Genomic DNA, 17,221 nt, shown 5'->3' with positions numbered 1-17,221 from the left:
TCAGACTACAAGGAATATAACAACCAGAGGTTCTGAAACTTTCACTTCAGTCTCTCAGGTGACTGACACCTTCTCAACAGTCACATCTCCACCTCCTTCACCACCAACAAATGGACACACATTCCCACAAACCATGGCAACCACCACATCACCTTCAGGCACTAGCACAACATTTCTCTCATCCTCAGTCACCAACGGCCACACAAGTCAGACAGGTAAAGAAACTTCATCAGTGGGGGAAACTGCAGGGCCAACGACGGTCATTTCAACCACCCTGAGTGATGTGACCTCAAGTTCTCCTCCCAAAAATTTGTCCACAAGTGGAGAAGTTCTGGACACAAGCTCAAGCTCAGACTTCCATAAAAACATCACTACAGCGATCCTTATGCCGACAGCTGGTCCTCGCAATGACTCCAAAAAACCCACACAAGCATCCACTTCCTCCGTGGGCATATCAAACACATCCACCCATGAGCCGCCTGCAACTGTTGAAACAGTTGCCTCTACTAGCAACCCCATGACAAGGACAAACTTTGCAAGTTCTACAAAAACCCCTAGCAGTGCAGCCGGCTCCACACTTACTGTTTCACAAGAACCCGCATCCCACCCATCACTCGGCACCACCTCTGCGACCTCTTCAGAAACCAGCACTTCACAACCAACCCCGAGCTATACCTCCACTCACATGCCTACCTCTCCAGTGGCCCCATCCAGGAACACTAACAAAGCAACAGAATTGGGGTCTAGTACCACCAGCCTTGTCACCAACCATGGGAATCCAGGAGACGTATCAGATACTGTCACTAGTGCCACAACCTCTGATGGCTCCACAACAGAAGGCCCTACAAGGCAGTCAACACCAATCTCTATCCACACCTCTGTTCAGCAGTCATCGGCTGTTTCCCAGATGGGTCACACTCTTGGCTCACATTCCACCCAAGAATCTCAAATCACAGGTTCTGTTTCCCCCATGACTGACAACATCAATACGGTCACAAATCCAACATCTCCCTTCAAACCGAGTGGGCCCTCACTCTCAGGAACATTTCCTCAGGGCACATCGGCCACAAGTGAAGGAACAACCCTCACCACAGCGCAGCCCACGGATATAATGAACAAAACCCAGGTGACAAGAGAACTGCTGGCAACACCAACCAGCCCTGACACCACCCTGGGAACCTCAGCAGACACAGCCCATTCCATAGCAAGCACCACTCCTCAAGTCACCTCCCTATTCTCCACATCAGGGGGGCCAGCAGGACAATCAGCAGCCCCTTCTACCAGAACCTCCCCTGAAGCAACGTCAGCCTTTTTCCAAACCCACCAAACTCAGAGCATAGAGACCACTGGACAACCTGACACCAGCAAACCAGCCTCCTCAGTGACACACACAAACTTAGAGGGCACGAGTACCTCTTCTTTATCTACCACAAACAGCCCAACAGCTTCAGGAAGTGCTTCCCCAGAAACAGCCACTCCAGGTAAGGTCACAATCTTCTCAGCAGCTCCCTCCATTAACAGCCACATAACTCAGTCAATAACCGATTCATTGTCTACTGTGCCTAGTCTTGTCACTACCCCAGAAATCATGGGAAATGTGTCCAATCCTGTCACCAGCACCATTTTGCCCACCGTCTCTGAGGTCTCTACAACAGGTGGACCAACAGAACAGTCAACCCCAACCTCCTCCAGCTCCTCTCCTTGGGAAACGTCAGCCATTTCCCACATGGGTCAGACTACAAGGAATATAACAACCAGAGGTTCTGAAACTTTCACTTCAGTCTCTCAGGTGACTGACACCATCTCAACAGTCACATCTCCACCTCCTTCACCACCAACAAACGGACACACGTTCCCACAAACCATGGCAACCACCACATCACCTTCAGGCACTAGCACAACATTTCTCTCATCCTCAGTCACCAACGGCCACACAAGTCAGGCAGGTAAAAAAACCTCATCAGTGGGGAAAACTGCAGGACTAACGACAGTCATTTCTACCTTCCTGAGTGATGTGACCACAAGCTCTCTTCCCCCAAATTTGTCCACAAGTGGAGAAGTTCTAGCAACAAGCTCAAGCTCAGACTTCCATGACAACATCACTGCAGCGGTCCTTCCTCCTATAGGTGGTCCTCGCAATAACTCCACAAAACCCACACAAACATTCACTTCCTCCGTGGGCATATCAAACACACCCACCCATGAGCCTTCTACAACTGTTGAAACAGTTGCCTCTACTGGCAACCCCATGAGAAGGACAAACTTTGTAAGTTCTACAAAAACCCCTAGCAGTGCAGCCGGCTCCACACTTACTGTTTCACAAGAACCCGCATCCCACCCATCACTCGGCACCACCTCTGCGACCTCTTCAGAAACCAGCACTTCACAACCAACCCCGAGCTATACCTCCACTCACATGCCTACCTCTCCAGTGGTCCCATCCAGGAACACTAGCAAAGCAACAGAATTGGGGTCTAGTACTACCAGCCTTGTCACCAACCAAGGGAATCCAGGAGACGTATCAGATACTGTCACTAGTGCCACAACCTCTGATGGCTCCACAACAGAAGGCCCTACAAGGCAGTCAACACCAATCTCTATCCGCACCTCTGTTCAGCAATCATCAGCCGTTTCCCAGATAGGTCGCGCTCGTGGCTCACATTCCACCCAGGAATCTCAAATCACAGATTCTTTTTCCCCCATGACTGACAATATCAATACAGTCACAGATCCAAATTCTTCTTTCAAACCAAGTGGGCCCTCACCCTCCGAAACATTTCCTCAGAACACATTGCCTACAGGTGAAGTGACTTTCACCACAACACACCCTGTGGATGTAAACACAACCCAGGTGACAAGAGAACTGGTGGCAACACCAACCAACCTTGGCACCACCCTGGGAACCTCAGCAGACACTGCACATTCTATAGCAAGCACCACTCAAGTCACGACTCTAGTCTCAACATCTAGGGGCCCAGCAGGACAATCAGTAGCCCCTTCTACCAGAATCTCCCCTGATGCAATGTCGACCATTTCCCAAACCCACCACACTCAGAGTTTCGAGACCACTAGACAACCTGACTCCAACAATCTGGTCTCCCCAGGAACAGACACCACCTTGGACGGCACAACTACCCCTTCTTCATCCACCACAAACAGCCCAACAGCTTCAGAACGTGCTTCCACAGGAACAGCCACTCTGGGTAAGGTCACAGTTTTTACATCAACTCCTTCCAGTGACGGCCACAGAACTCAGTCAACAACCGAATTGCTCTCCACTGTCACGAGACTTGTCCCTACGCCAAGAACCATGGGAAATGTGTCCATTCTTATCACCAGCACCATTTTGCCAACCATCTCTGAGATCTCTACAACAGGTGAACCAAAAGAACAGTCAACCCCAACCTCCTCCAGCTCCCCTCCTCAGGACACATCAGCCATTTCCCACATGGCTCAGACTACAAGGAATATAACGACCAGAGGTTCTGAAATTTTCACTTCAGTCTCTCAGGTAACTGACACATTCTCAACAGTCACATCTCTACCTCCTTCACCAACACCAAATGGACACACGTCTCAACAAACCATGGCTCACACCCTGTTACTTTCAGACACTAGCACAACATTTATCTCAACCCCAGTCAGCAACGGCCACACAACTCAGACAGCAATACAAACATCGCCAGTGGGGGCAGCGGCTGGGCCAACCACAGTCATTTCAACCACCCTGAGTGATGTGACCTCAAGTTCTCCTCCCACAATTTTGTCCACAAGTGGAGAAGTTCTAGCAACAAGCTCAAGCACAGTCATCCATGACAACATCACTGCAGCGATCCTTCCTCCTATAGGTGGTCCTCGCAATAACTCCACAAAACCCACACAAACATCCACTTCCTCCGTGGGCATATCAAACACACCCACCCATGAGTCTTCTGCAACTGTTGAAACACTTACCTCTACTAGCAACCCCATGACAAGGACAAACTTTGTAAGTTCTACAAAAACCCCTAGCAGTGCAGCCAGCTCCACACTTACTGTTTCACAAGAACCCGCATCCCACCCATCACTCGGCACCACCTCTGCGACCTCTTCAGAAACCAGCACTTCACAACCAACCCCGAGCTATACCTCCACTCACATGCCTACCTCTCCAGTGGTCCCATCCAGGAACACTAACAAAGCAACAGAATTGGGGTCTAGTACTACCAGCCTTGTCACCAACCAAGGGAATCCAGGAGACGTATCAGATACTGTCACTAGTGCCACAACCTCTGATGGCTCCACAACAGAAGGCCCTACAAGGCAGTCAACACCAATCTCTATCCACACCTCTGTTCAGCAGTCATCGGCTGTTTCCCAGATAGGTCACACTCTTGGCTCACATTCCACCCAAGAATCTCAAATCACAGGTTCTGTTTCCCCCATGACTGACAACATCAATTCGGTCACAACTCCAACATCTCCCTTCAAACCGAGTGGGCCCTCACCCTCAGGAACGTTTCTTCAGGACACATCGGCCAAAAGTGAAGGAACAACCTTCACCACAGCGCAGCCCACGGATATAATGAACAAAACCCAGGTGACAAGAGAACTGCTGGCAACACCAACCAGCCCTGACACCACCCTGGTAACCTCAGCAGACACAGCCCATTCCATAGCAAACACCACTCCTCAAGTCACCTCCCTATTCTCCACATCAGGGGGGCCAGCAGGACAATCAGCAGCCCCTTCTACCAGAACCTCCCCTGAAGCAACGTCAGCCTTTTTCCAAACCCACCAAACTCAGAGCATAGAGACCACTGGACAACCTGATGCCAACAAACCAGCCTCCTCAGTGACACACACCTCCTTGCAGGGCATGAGTACCTCTTCTTCATCTACCACAAATAGCCCAACAGCTTCAGGGAGTGCTCCAGAAATAGCCACTCCAGGTAAGGTCACAGTCTTCTCACCAACTCCCTCCAGTGACAGCCACAGAACTCAGTTAAAAACCAAATCCTTGTCTACTGTTCCCCATCTTGTCATTACCTCAGGAACAATGGGAAATGTGTCCAACCTTGTCACCAGCACCATTTTGCCCACCATCTCTGAGTTCTCTACAACAGGTGGACCAACAGAACAGTCAACCCCAACCTCCTTCAGCTCCTCTCCTCGGGAAACGTCAGCCATTTCCCACATGGCTCAGACTACAAGGAATATAACAACCAGAGGTTCTGAAATTTTCACTTCAGTCTCTCAGGTGACTGACACCTTCTCAACAGTCACATCTTCACCTCCTTCACCAACATCAAAGGGACACACATCTCCACAAACCATAGCCCCCACCCTATTACCTTCGGACACTAGCACCACGTTTTTCTCAACCCCAGTTAGCAACGGCCACACGATTCAGACATCAATACAAACATTGGCAGTGGGGGCAGCTGCTGGGCCAACCACAGTCATTTCAACCACTCTGAGTGATGTGACCTCAAGTTCTCCTCCCAGAAATTTGTCCACAAGTGGAGAAGTTCTAGCAACAAGCTCAAGCTCAGTCATCCATGAAAACATCACTGCAGCGATCTTTCCTCCAATAGGTGGTCCTCGCAATGACTCCACAAAACCCACACAAGCATCCACTTCCTCCGTGGGGATATCAAACACACCCACCCATGAGCCGCCTGCAACTGTTGAAACACTTACCTCTACTAGCAACCCCATGACGAGGACAAACTTTGTAAGTTCTACAAAAACCCCTAACAGTGCAGCTGGCTCCACACTTACTGTTTCACAAGAACCCGCATCCCACCCATCACTCGGCACCACCTCTGCGACCTCTTCAGAATCCAGCACTCCACAACAAACCTGGAGCTATACCTCCGCTCACATGCCTTCTTCTCCAGTGTGTCCATTGAGTAACACTAACAAGTCAACAGAATTGGTGTCTAGTACTACCAGTCCTATCATGACTCACGGGAATCTAGGAGACATCTCAGATACTGTCACTTATGACACAATGTCTGAAGACTTTACAACAGAGGGCCCGTCAAGGCAGTCAACACCAATCTCTATCAGCACCCCTGTTCGGCAATCATCAGCTGTTTCCCAGATAAGTGACACACATAGCTCACGTTCCACCCAAGAATCTCAAATCACGAGGTCAGTTTTTCCTAAGGCTGACTATATCAAGACAGTCACAACTCCACGTTCTTCCTTCAAACCAATTGGGTCTTCACCCTCAGAAATGGTTCCTCAGGATGCACCGGTCACAAGTAAAGTAACAACCTTCACCACACCACACCCCACCGATATGAACACAACCCAGGTGACAACAGTACTGCTGGCAACACCAACTAGCCCTGGCACCACCCTGGGAACCTCAGCAGACACAGCACATTCCATAGCCAACACCACTCCTCAAGTCTCCTCTCTAGTCTCAACATCAGTGGGCCTGAGTAGACAATCAACATCCCCTTCTACCAGAACCTCCCCTGATACAATGTCAGCCATTTTCCAAAACCTGCAGACTCAGAGTATAGAGACCACTGGACAACCTGACACCAGGAAACCAGCCTCGCCGGGGACGGACACCACCTTGAAGGACACAATTACCTCTTCATCCACCACAAGCAGCCAAACAGGTTTTGGAAGTGGGTCCCCAGAAAGAGCCACTTCAGGTAAGATCATAAGCTTCTCACCAGCTCCCTCCAGTGACGGCCTTTCAACTCAGTCAACCACTGAACCTTGTCCAGTGTGCACAGTATTGTCACTCCCCAGAAATCATGGGAAGAGTGTCTGATCTTGTCACCAGCACCACCTTGCCCACCATCTCTTAGGTCTCAACAACATGGGGACCAATTGCTCAGTCAACCCCATTCTCTTCCAGCACCTCCCCTCAGAAAATATCAGCCATTTCCCAGGTGTGTCAGATTACTAGTACAGTAACAATCAAAGCGTCTGAAACTCTCACTTCAATCTCTCAGGTGACTGACGCCTCAACAGTCACATCTCCCTCTCCTTCATCAACACCAAATGGACACACGTTTCTCCAAACCATGGCCCACACTCTGTCACCTTCAAGCACCAGCATATTTTTCTCAACACCAGTCAGCAACAGCCACACAACTCAGACAGCAACACAAACCTTGTCAATGGAGACAACTGAAGGCCAAAGATGCTCACTTCTACCACCCTGAGTGATGTGACCTCAAGTTCTCCTTCCACAATTTTGTCCACAAGTGCAGAAGCTCTGACAACATGCCCATGCTCAGTCTTCCATGAAAACATCACTGCAGCGGTCATTCCTCCAATAGGTGATCCTAGCAATGACTTGATAAAATCCACGCAAACGTCATCTTCCTCATTTGTCATTTGAAGCACACCCCGCTCTGAATCCACTTTCTCTGGTTATGTAAGCTTGCTCATACCATGTCATGTTTCTATATTTCAAGTGTAATTCTTCATTCTCTCAATCAGCCCCTGGTCCTGCAGTCACGTGCAGCTCCACCACTGCATTCACAGGTCACACAAACCCTCTGCCTTATGTCAATGCTTCCACATCAGCCACAGCTTCCTCAGGCTCCACTGTTAAGCCTCAGACCCCAGGTATGTGGGAAGTCTAGATCATGCTTGAGAAAGGACAGTGTCTTAGTGTTAATCTGCTAGGGTGGGGGTGACACACTATCCATCTGTCCCAGCAGAATACTATCTGTAGGAAGTGGGTTGGTCATGGCTCTGCCCTGCAATCACAGGACAGGAGAAGGGGGGTTTCTAGCTTTCTCTTTCATCTCCTGAATTATTTCATTCTCTTTGACTGCAAGACCCATTCTTTTCTCCTCTTCTTACATACCCAGGAATGATGACAGCCTCACTAAGGACAAGCAGTGAGAGAAGCACAGCAACGTCACTACCAACAACATCCTTATGGACCCTTACAACCTCAACTCCCAGCACATCCACAGTCACCCACTCAACAGCCCCCCCAGTCCCTAGCAAGCCTGACAGAGGCAAGTGATTCCATAGAGCTGGGACCTCTCCACCCTGAGATTGAGTTAGATGCAGAGGTTGTGGTAACTGGAGCCATGGAACTAGGATTGGATCTACACATGAGGATCCATGTGGGAGAGTTGGGGGAACTGGATCTCCAGCTTGTGGGTTTCTCTACTGCCACATCTGGGCCATGGGAAGTCTAACTTGCTCCCCACCTCCTGTTTATAACCTATTGCCATCAAGTCGATTCCAACTCATAGTGACCCTATAGGACAGAGTAGAACTGCCTCACAGGGTTTCCAAGGAGCATCTGATAGATTGGAACTGCTGATATTTTGGCTGTCAGCTGAGCTCTCAACCTCAGCGCCACCAGGGCTCCACCTCCCCTTTATAGGGGTGATATAACTGAGTGTTCAGTCTCTGCCTGCTTGCTCACAGGCTCTGCCCTTTCAGGTTAGAAAGGCCTTATCAGAGTCACTGGGTGGTGTAAAAGGTTAAGCACTCAGCTTCTAACCAAAAGGTTAGCTGTTCAAATCTACCCAGTGGCACCGCAGAAGAAAGGCCTGGTGGTTTACTTCCAAAAGAGCACAGCCATTGAAAACTCTATGGAGTGCAGTTCTACCCTGACACACATGGATAGGGCCACCATGAGTTAGAATCAACCCAATGGCGAAGGGCATAGTGGTCAGCGAGACAACATCAGAGCTGGGTGCTAAGGGCCTGCCTTGGGCTGGAGAGAGAGATGATCAAGGCACAGTCCTTGCCCTCAAGAAGCTCAGTTTAGCCCAAGAGACAGATCAACAAAAATATAATTATTAGAGCTCTGATAGGTGTAGGTAGAGAGTCAAGCCCGGGTATTAGGAACATACAATGGCAAGCACCTGGGGCATTGGGGGGAGGGTTTAAGGTGAACCAGGGGCTCGCTGGCAAAAGTGAATAGAATCTGGGGGAAGGGGAGCATTCTAGGCAGAGAGGAGGCCTAGACAGCGGGAATAAAGGTATGGAAGTGGAAAGTAGTCCTACAGTATTACAGGGGGAGGAGATCCCCAAAGTATTTGGGGTTGCAGGAAGTAAAGGTAGGGAGTGGTAAGAAATGAGGCTGGAGCACGAGGGAGTCCTGGAGGTGATGGGAACCAGGGAGCACATGATTAGCTTTGCATTTTATAACCAGTACTATGGTGGTGTCCCTGGCTCTAAAGGGGAGCAAACGGTTAAGCACTTGACTTGTAGTTGAAAGGCTGGTGGTGTGAACCCACCCCCAGAGGCACCTCAGAAGAGAGGTCTGGTAAACTATTTCTGAAAGGCCTTGAAAACCCTATGGAGTAGTTCTACTCTACACACATGGGGTTGCCATGAGTCGGAATTGACAGCAACTGACGACACCACTGTGGTGGCTGATTTGGAGGCTAAATTTGCAGGAGGTGAGTGAGGAGGCTAGGAGAACAGTTTGGTGGCCTCTGCAGTATTCCAAAAAAGACCAGGTCAGGGCTCCAATGGGTCCTTGGCAGCAGGTATGGAGAGGAGGAGACCCATTTGAGAAATAGGTAGGACAAGTGTCCTCAAACTGGAGCCCAATGCCGTCAATGGGGGCCCTAGGACAAATTCTAGGAGTCTTCAAGTTTATCTAGAGAAATACCACCTTAGGAAACAAGTCTCATTCTATGAAAAGGTCTTTCAATTATGAATTTTCACTGCATCAGAAAATTTTTATCATTTAATCCTTAAAAGAATTATAACTACCATAGCAGATGCAGGACCTGTTTTCTACAAACTGGAATTGAAGTTCTCAAGGACAAGAGTGCCAATTCCAAGGGTAAAATAAGGAGGTGGGTTAAATGTGAATGGTGAGGAGAAGGAGGAGTCCTCAATGGCCCCCAGGTAGAGCCTACTGGGGCCACTTGAGGAATAAAGGACAAGGATGGAAGAGCAGCTTGGGGGAAGCTCTCTGGGATTCTCTTTCAGCCCTAAAGATCAAGTCCCATGAAGATTTCCTATCTTTCTTTGTACTTCCCAGGTGTTCCCCTCTTTCCTTACGGGTTGAATGTTAGAGACCAAGAGTTTGTCAAGAGGACCGTGGACTTTACCTCACCCCTCTTCAAGCCCGAGATTGGCTTCCCCTTTGGCTCCTCTCTCCGGGATTCCCTCTACGTGAGTCCCCAGCTGCAGCCCAAGCCATAGGGCCCTGTTTCTCTCTCCAGCACAGTTATCTCTTAGAGAAAGAGGAAGGGAGAATGGAAGCACCACTGGTAGGCACCTACTGTGTCCCTGCCATGGGCTACAGTGACATTCACAATCTTCTTTAATGTCAGGATGCTAGCAATGACAGGGAGCAAGACAAGGTCTTGCTAACAGTATGGATGGAAGTGTCTTTACCAAGTAAAAAACTCTCCACTGTTTTCACTAGGCCTTTTTATGAGTAGGAAGCTATATTTGGGAAACATGACTATTTCATGCCGTTGCCTTTTCTATAATTATTTCTTAGTTCCCTGGTCCAAGTACCTCATGTCTCCTGGAATAGGGTGGAAACAACAATCCTGGCCCCTCTTGCTCTCAGAGAGGGGAGGCTTAGCCAGGACACACTTGTAGAGAGGGCTAACAGCAATAGGGTGAGGGTATAAATCTTTTTAATCCCACCTGATGTAGCCCAGAGAATTTACTAAGACAGTCAGCTGTGTGAAGGGCTGGTCTATAGTTAGGGATGTGGGGTGGGCAGGATTGTCTACCACTGAAGCAGGACAAAGCATATAGTCTTGGGAAGGATTTAGGGCACGAGGAATGTCTGGAGGGTGAAGAGATTACAGTGCAAAGGGGGCTCATCCTGAAGGTGGGGAGATGGATGAGATGACCTTCCAGGGGTCACTGGCATCTCTGACATTCTACCCAGAGAGGCCCTTGGGGGCCATGCTCCTGAAGAGCTGGCTCCAAAATAGGAAGTTCCCTCCCTGCCCCACTCCCTAAATGCTAACCAGAAGGTCTCTTATGATCAGTTCACAGACAACGGCCAGATCATTTTCCCTGAGTCCGACTACCAGATTTTCTCCTACCCCAACCCATACCATAGAGTGTTCACGAGCTGGGACCCTGTGGCCCTGGTGGCTCCCTTTTGGGATGATGCTGATTTCTCCGGCCACCGAGGAACCATGTTCTACCAGGTGGGTCTTTCAAAGCCTAGCATTGGGGATCTCCTGGCAGCTAGCAAGGAGAGGCGAAAGGGCTGTGCCAAGTGCTACTCCTGCCAGACCCTGGGCTCAGGGTGGGCAGGGCGCTACTGCCTTAAATGTGGGGGTGGGTAGGGCTGGAGGTGGTGTTGTAGGGAGCAGAGAGGAAGCAGATAAGGAATATTAAACTATCAGAGACTCAGGAATACCCTGATGCAACCATGAGAAGACCTACCAGGCGACAGGGATGAGTTGGCAATTCAGTGTTTGATTTTAAAATAAGGTTGTAGGGAGTATAGCCTACCAAGTCTGAGACCAGTCAGGATCCCCACCTGTGCTCCTAGAATGGGTATTTCCCATTAGTGGACACACTAATAAAGCTACTGCCTGCAAATGTGTATTGCGCGCCTGCCATGGGAAGGTACTGCAGAGGGTCTAGAGGTGGAGAAACATGGCTCTGTCCTCAAGGAGCCTCCAGTCAGACACAGGAGGTAAAATGTGCACAGTTGGTTCACCGTATCTGAGCCAGTTTGTGCTATGAGGTGCGTAAGTGGACAGTCCAGAGGAGTGCAACATCTGTACTGGCTGGGATTTCTGGGCCTCAACCCACCACTCCACACATCCCCAAGCTTCCCGACAGTCAAAATTTGAACTGATCTCAAGGTCAGAGATGCAGATTGTGAAAATGCAGGCCTGAGAGAGGGAAGGATGGGCCATACGGGTAGACTGAGGTGAGCGAGATCACCATGCAGAATGTGGGGGTCTCTTGGGGGTGCTGAGGTGGGGCCCTCATTCCTTTGTCCTTATCTGCCTTCCTTTCCTAGGAATACAAGACGTTCTATGACGAATACAACCCGCTAGTCCGGCAGGTGGAGTCTTGGATTGAAAAGTTTGCAAACGTCTGGTACTACAAAGCCAGGTGGACCCTAAAGATCACCTGGGTCGATGTTCCTGCCTATCCTGCCGGCTGGACCCTTGGGGTGAGTGGACCCAGGGGCAGCTGCCTGTGCACCCTGCAGGTCAGCCATCCTAGAGCCCCAGGCAGGGGCCATGCTTCGAAAATCCTCTGACTTGAGAGCTTGTTGGTTACACCCACCCACTGCCACCATTCGCTAAGTACTCACCAGGTGCTGGGCCTACCTCAGCCCCTAATGGCATAACTAGGGGGAGGTGACAGGTGCGGACCACACTGGGTGACACTCTCAGAGGGGGTGACACCGAAATAGCTATCTATAAAATTTTTGTGCAGTGTTTCAGCAGAAATTTATTTTTTTTTATAATAATACCCCTATGAGGCCAAAACTCTATACTAATTTACTTTTTGAACCTTCTAATGCGCTTTGGTCAGATCTGTCATTATTACACAATTATAGTGATGCTTCGAATCTCACAATTTCATCTGCTCAAGCTACAAGCACACGCTATGCTATTGTTTTTGTTGCTGCCCTTGTTTTTATAGTTGCTGATTTTGTTAAATTTTCTGGTGCTTTAGCTACGATACTGTGGCAATTAGCATTTGTGAACCTATATCAATAACTTTTTAAAGAATGAAGTAGAAAATAAAGGAAAAGAAGGAATGATATATGAGAGTTACCATTTACAAGTAACATTAGTACAAAAAACATTACTAAGGATTCTATATGATCTGGCACGGGAGGAGGCCCATGGGGTGGGTGACACCAAGAGTTACCGCACCGGCTGACACGAACCTAGTGAAGGAACTGTCAGCGCCCGTTTATATTATCTCACAGTGCCGGGCGCAGGAGGTAATATAAGGCGGCAACAGGAAATGGAAATTTTGTAGGTCAAAAACGACTGTCTACTGGCAGTTATGGTTCAACCTGATATTACTATCCAACTTGTAATTTTGGAGATGAGGAAGATGACAGTTAAAGGGGTTAAGGAACTTGTTTGAGGTCACCCAGCTAGTAAATGGCCAAGCCAGGCCTGCAACCAAAATTTTTTTGACTCCAAACTCTGGCTCTTAACCACAGTGCCACTCAATGGAAGTGGGGCACGCCACACCAACTGGGGGCTCACAAATCTCAGTCACAAAGTTCTTCCTTGTGTCTTGTCTAAAGTCACTCACTTCTTCATTCATTCGACAAAAATTTGTGGACTATCTACTTCATACAAAGCACTCTGCCTTCAGAGAACCTCCAATCTCACCTGTCATGTGTCCTCACACACCAGGTTGAAGGGACATTGTCCTTAAATATCGCTGGGAAACTAATTAAACCTCTCTCAGCTGTCTGGTGTCTTGGCTAATCTCTCAGATTCCTGTAGCTTTCCCTCACAAACCCTCTTTTAACTTGATTGTAACCCAGAGCCCTTTATCTCTCTTCCTTTGAAATAAATCACAAAGAAGGCAAATCCACCATGTTTGGTGCTTTGACACCGAGGGGAAAAGCTGCCCTAGACAATCCCAAATTTGCTCTGGGTAGACCAGAACAGTTGATATGTGCACTGGGGCAGTGGTGTTGGGTACATGGTGGGGCATCAGGGCAGAGACCCCAGATCTCTCACAGGCATCCCTGTGTTTGTCTCCAACCAACCCCTAGACCAACACCTACCAGGCCATCCTCTCCACGGACGGGAGCAAGTCCTATGCTCTGTTTCTCTACCAAAGTGGTGGCATGCAGTGGGACCCTGCCCAGCACCAAGACAACTCGGTCCTCATAGGCTTCTCCAGGTAGGATGGGAGGGGCTGTCAGCACAGACTAAATAACATGAAGTGGTGCAGAGCAGGGTTTCGAAACACACACACACACACACACACATCTCTTATAACAAGGCACGAATCCTCCTTGCCAGTGGTTTGACTCACACTGACTCCAGTTCCCACTGGAGCCACACACTGACTTGTTTCAAATGAAAACAAAAGCAATCCATTGCCTTTGAGTCGACCCCAACTCATGATGACCCCATGTGTGTCAGAGCAGAACTGTGCTCCATAGGGTTTTCAGTGGCTGATTTTTTGCAAGTAGATTGCAAGACCTTTTTTCCAAGGTACCTCTAGGTAGACTTGAACCTCCAGCCCTTTGGTTAGCAGCCGAGTGCCTTAACTGTTTGTACCACCCAAGGACTCCATTTCAAATAAAAAGGTGCTTATTTGCCTGTCTTTGTCTTTCCTATCCCAACCAACCACGAACTATGCCTTCGCTCACATGCCTAACGACTCACTAACTCTACAGTGTCCCAAATCTGACATACCGACAAAGCAACACAACTGTGGTCTAGCCCCACCAGCCCTGTCACCAGTCAAGGGAACCAATCCCTGTGCCCTGTAATAATTCCCAGTTTTGACTTTCCTGATTTCCACTGACATTAACTGACTTCTCTTGACTTCTCAAATATCATAATAAAAACACCAAACTACCAAACCAAACTCATTGCCATCGAGTCATTTCCAACTCACATCCACCCTACAGGACAGAGTAGAACTGCCCCATAGGGTTTCCAAGGCTGTAATCTTTACGGGAGCAGATCACCAGATCCTTCTCCCAAGGAGCAGCTGGTGGGTTCGAATCACCGACCTTTCAGTTAGCTGCTGAGTGCTTAACTACTATACCACTAGAGGTTCTTCTAATTAAAAATAGCCAACATTTATTCCACTAGGTACTTTATATGCATTATTTTGTTCGATTAGCAGAAAAATCCCATGAGGTATACACTACTTATTATCCCCATTTCACACTTAAGAAAACTGAGGTACAAATGGGTAAGTAATTTACCCAGTCACAGAGCTAGGAAGGGACAAAGCAAGGACTTGAACCCAGACATCTGGGGCTGGGTTCTGCCTCCCTGACTTTCAAAATTAGTCTTAGAATTAACCACTCACCCAGGGGCACCCAACAGCTTATGTGGGTTAGGGTGAAGAGGAAGAGTGGAGGGACGGGGCTGTGGATGGGTGAAGTGTGGGTTTCCACACGTGGATGGAGTTCAGCCTCTGACGCAACAGTTTTCAGCCATCGTGTCTCCAGCTGCTGCTGTGTGGTAAGAGTCACGTGTAGTTTATTACTGGTAATTTGCTGCAAATAGTTTTCTCTTATATTAGGGTATTCAGGATTGCTGGTATAGTTACATTGCCTTCACTTGTGTTTTGCCGTGCTGTGGAGAAGAAAGGAGAGGAATTATTCAACCAGTTAGGAAGTTCACACCATCCTGAGTACACACAGTCATCTGTTGTGTCAGAGGGGAGAGAAGACAGGGAGTCTGCTCTGAGGCTGCTGCTCCAGGTTTTCCGCCTTCCTAGAGCAGTGCTTTGAACACGGAAACTGAGGATGGTGATGGTGGTGACAGTGGTGGCAGCTCCCATTTATTGGGTCCCCACACAGTTCTGAGGAACTTACACATGTTACTGCATTTAATCCTCACAACACTGTGAGGTGGATGCTACTATAAGCCTTTTTACACGGATGGGAAAACTAAGACTCAGAGAGGTTAAGTAACTTGCCTATGGTAACCAAGCCAGTGAGTGCTGGAATCAGGAGTTGAATCCCTGACTGCCCAACTCCAGAGACCAGCTCTTAACCAACACAACATACTGTTCCCTACAGAGCCCTTCCCCCCACCAATCTGTGAAAAACAGTTGCCGGGGAGTCAGCTCCGACTCATGGCAAGCCCACGTGTGTCAGAGTAGAACCGTGCTCTATAGCGTTTTTATGGTTGCTTTTTCTGAAGTAGATTGCCAGGCCTTTCTTCCGAGGTGCCTCTAGGTGGACTTGAACCTCCAACATTTAGGTTAGCAGCCAAGCATATAAGCCATTTTTACCACCCAGGGACTCTCTTAAATCCCTAGTTTAAGGGAAACCAATGGAAGGCGGCCTGAACGGTTTGTTGTTTTCACACCCCTGTCTCATGACCAAGTGGAACTGCCAGTTCCTTGCAGTTAGCAAACAGATATGGAATAAGTTGGAGCCATTCCTGTCTCCTCCATCTCTTCTCTCTTGCTCATTACTGGAACTCAGTGATTCTGAGTGGCCAGTCAGCCAACAAACTGACTGACCAACTGACCGATGGTTGACTGACTGACTAGCTGACAGAGTGACTGACTGGATAATTGACAAGCTGATGACTGATGACTGACTGGACTAAGGGAAGTAAGTGATCAAAGGGAGGAGGAAGGAAGGAAAACTAACCTCTCTGAGTCTTAGTTTTCCCATCCGTGTAAAAAGGCTTATAGTAGCATCCACCTCACAGTGTTGTGAGGATTAAATGCAGTAACGTGTAAGTTTCTCAGAACTGTGTGGGGACCCAATAAATGGGAGCTGCCACCACTGTCACCACCATCACCATCCTCAGTTTCCGTGTTCAAAGCACTGCTCTAGGAAGGCGGAAAACCTGGAGCAGCAGCCTCAGAGCAGACTCCCTGTCTTCTCTCCCCTCTGAAGGAAGGAAGGAAGGAATTGTTGACCGAAATAGAATTCCCTGTGTGTGACAGAGACCTAAGATTCTTTCCTTTGCCTGCAGTGGAGATGGACATTTCCAAAACAGCCCACTGACATTCCGGCCAGTGTGGGAGAAGTATCGTCCAGACCAATTCCTGAATAATGACTCAGGTAAAAGCGCCACCTTCTCTCACTTGAGCTGGTCTCAAATTCCCTTTTGTCCTCCACTCTGTATGCTGTGGCAGTCCTAGAGGGCAGCTCCCTAGCATCTCCACCATTCCCAAGGGTGTCACCAGCACAGTCTGACCTCCTATAGGAGAAATCGGGACTTGGCACTGGCCAGAGAGGAGCTGCTGCTTTCTGCTCCCTCACACACAGTACAGTCTCATCGTTGGCTACATCTCCTGCCCAGGATGACCCAAACCCAAGAGATCTTTCAATGAGGGACTAGATCCTAGAAATAAAGGCAGGAGTATTATGGGAGGTAGGGACGTGAATGGACAGTTAGGACAATACTCCAAGTATCCTGTCCCAGGGCTAGGATGAGAACCCAGATGCGGTCCTTTAAGGGAACCTACCAAAGAGTTCTAGAGGTCCAACATTGATTCATTCAACATTTATGGAGTACCTACTGTGTGCTGAATAGTGTGCTGAGAGCCAGGAATATGAAAGAAGGGAAAATGATCCACTAGGTTTGCTCTCAAA

The 17,221-nt window shown here is 48.8% G+C and overlaps 1 protein-coding gene across 9 annotated transcripts in view; it reads left to right on the top strand.

Annotated features, from left to right (window-relative positions):
• Positions 1-17,221, top strand: part of MUC4 (mucin 4, cell surface associated) — an 81,973-nt gene that overhangs the window by 39,765 nt on the left and 24,987 nt on the right. For 3 of the 9 annotated variants that reach the window (XM_049879275.1, XM_049879267.1, XM_049879257.1), the window contains 7 exons: positions 7,456-7,584; positions 7,833-7,985; positions 9,983-10,116; positions 10,956-11,120; positions 11,951-12,106; positions 13,688-13,818; positions 16,599-16,687. In XM_049879275.1, the coding sequence (XP_049735232.1) occupies positions 7,456-7,584; positions 7,833-7,985; positions 9,983-10,116; positions 10,956-11,120; positions 11,951-12,106; positions 13,688-13,818; positions 16,599-16,687 (957 nt within the window). Of the gene's footprint in view, positions 1-1,296; positions 1,482-3,104; positions 3,512-6,505; positions 6,657-7,455; positions 7,585-7,832; positions 7,986-9,982; positions 10,117-10,955; positions 11,121-11,950; positions 12,107-13,687; positions 13,819-16,598; positions 16,688-17,221 lie in introns of those variants that run through there. The other 6 variants (XM_049879241.1, XM_049879247.1, XM_049879296.1 and 3 more) reach the window with 4 other exon arrangements.

Source organism: Elephas maximus, chromosome 1 (genome assembly GCF_024166365.1).
Source record: "Elephas maximus indicus isolate mEleMax1 chromosome 1, mEleMax1 primary haplotype, whole genome shotgun sequence".
Taxonomy (NCBI): Eukaryota; Metazoa; Chordata; class Mammalia; order Proboscidea; family Elephantidae; genus Elephas; species Elephas maximus.
Note: the sequence above shows the minus strand (reverse complement) of the source record. Positions and strands in the feature narration are given on the sequence as shown.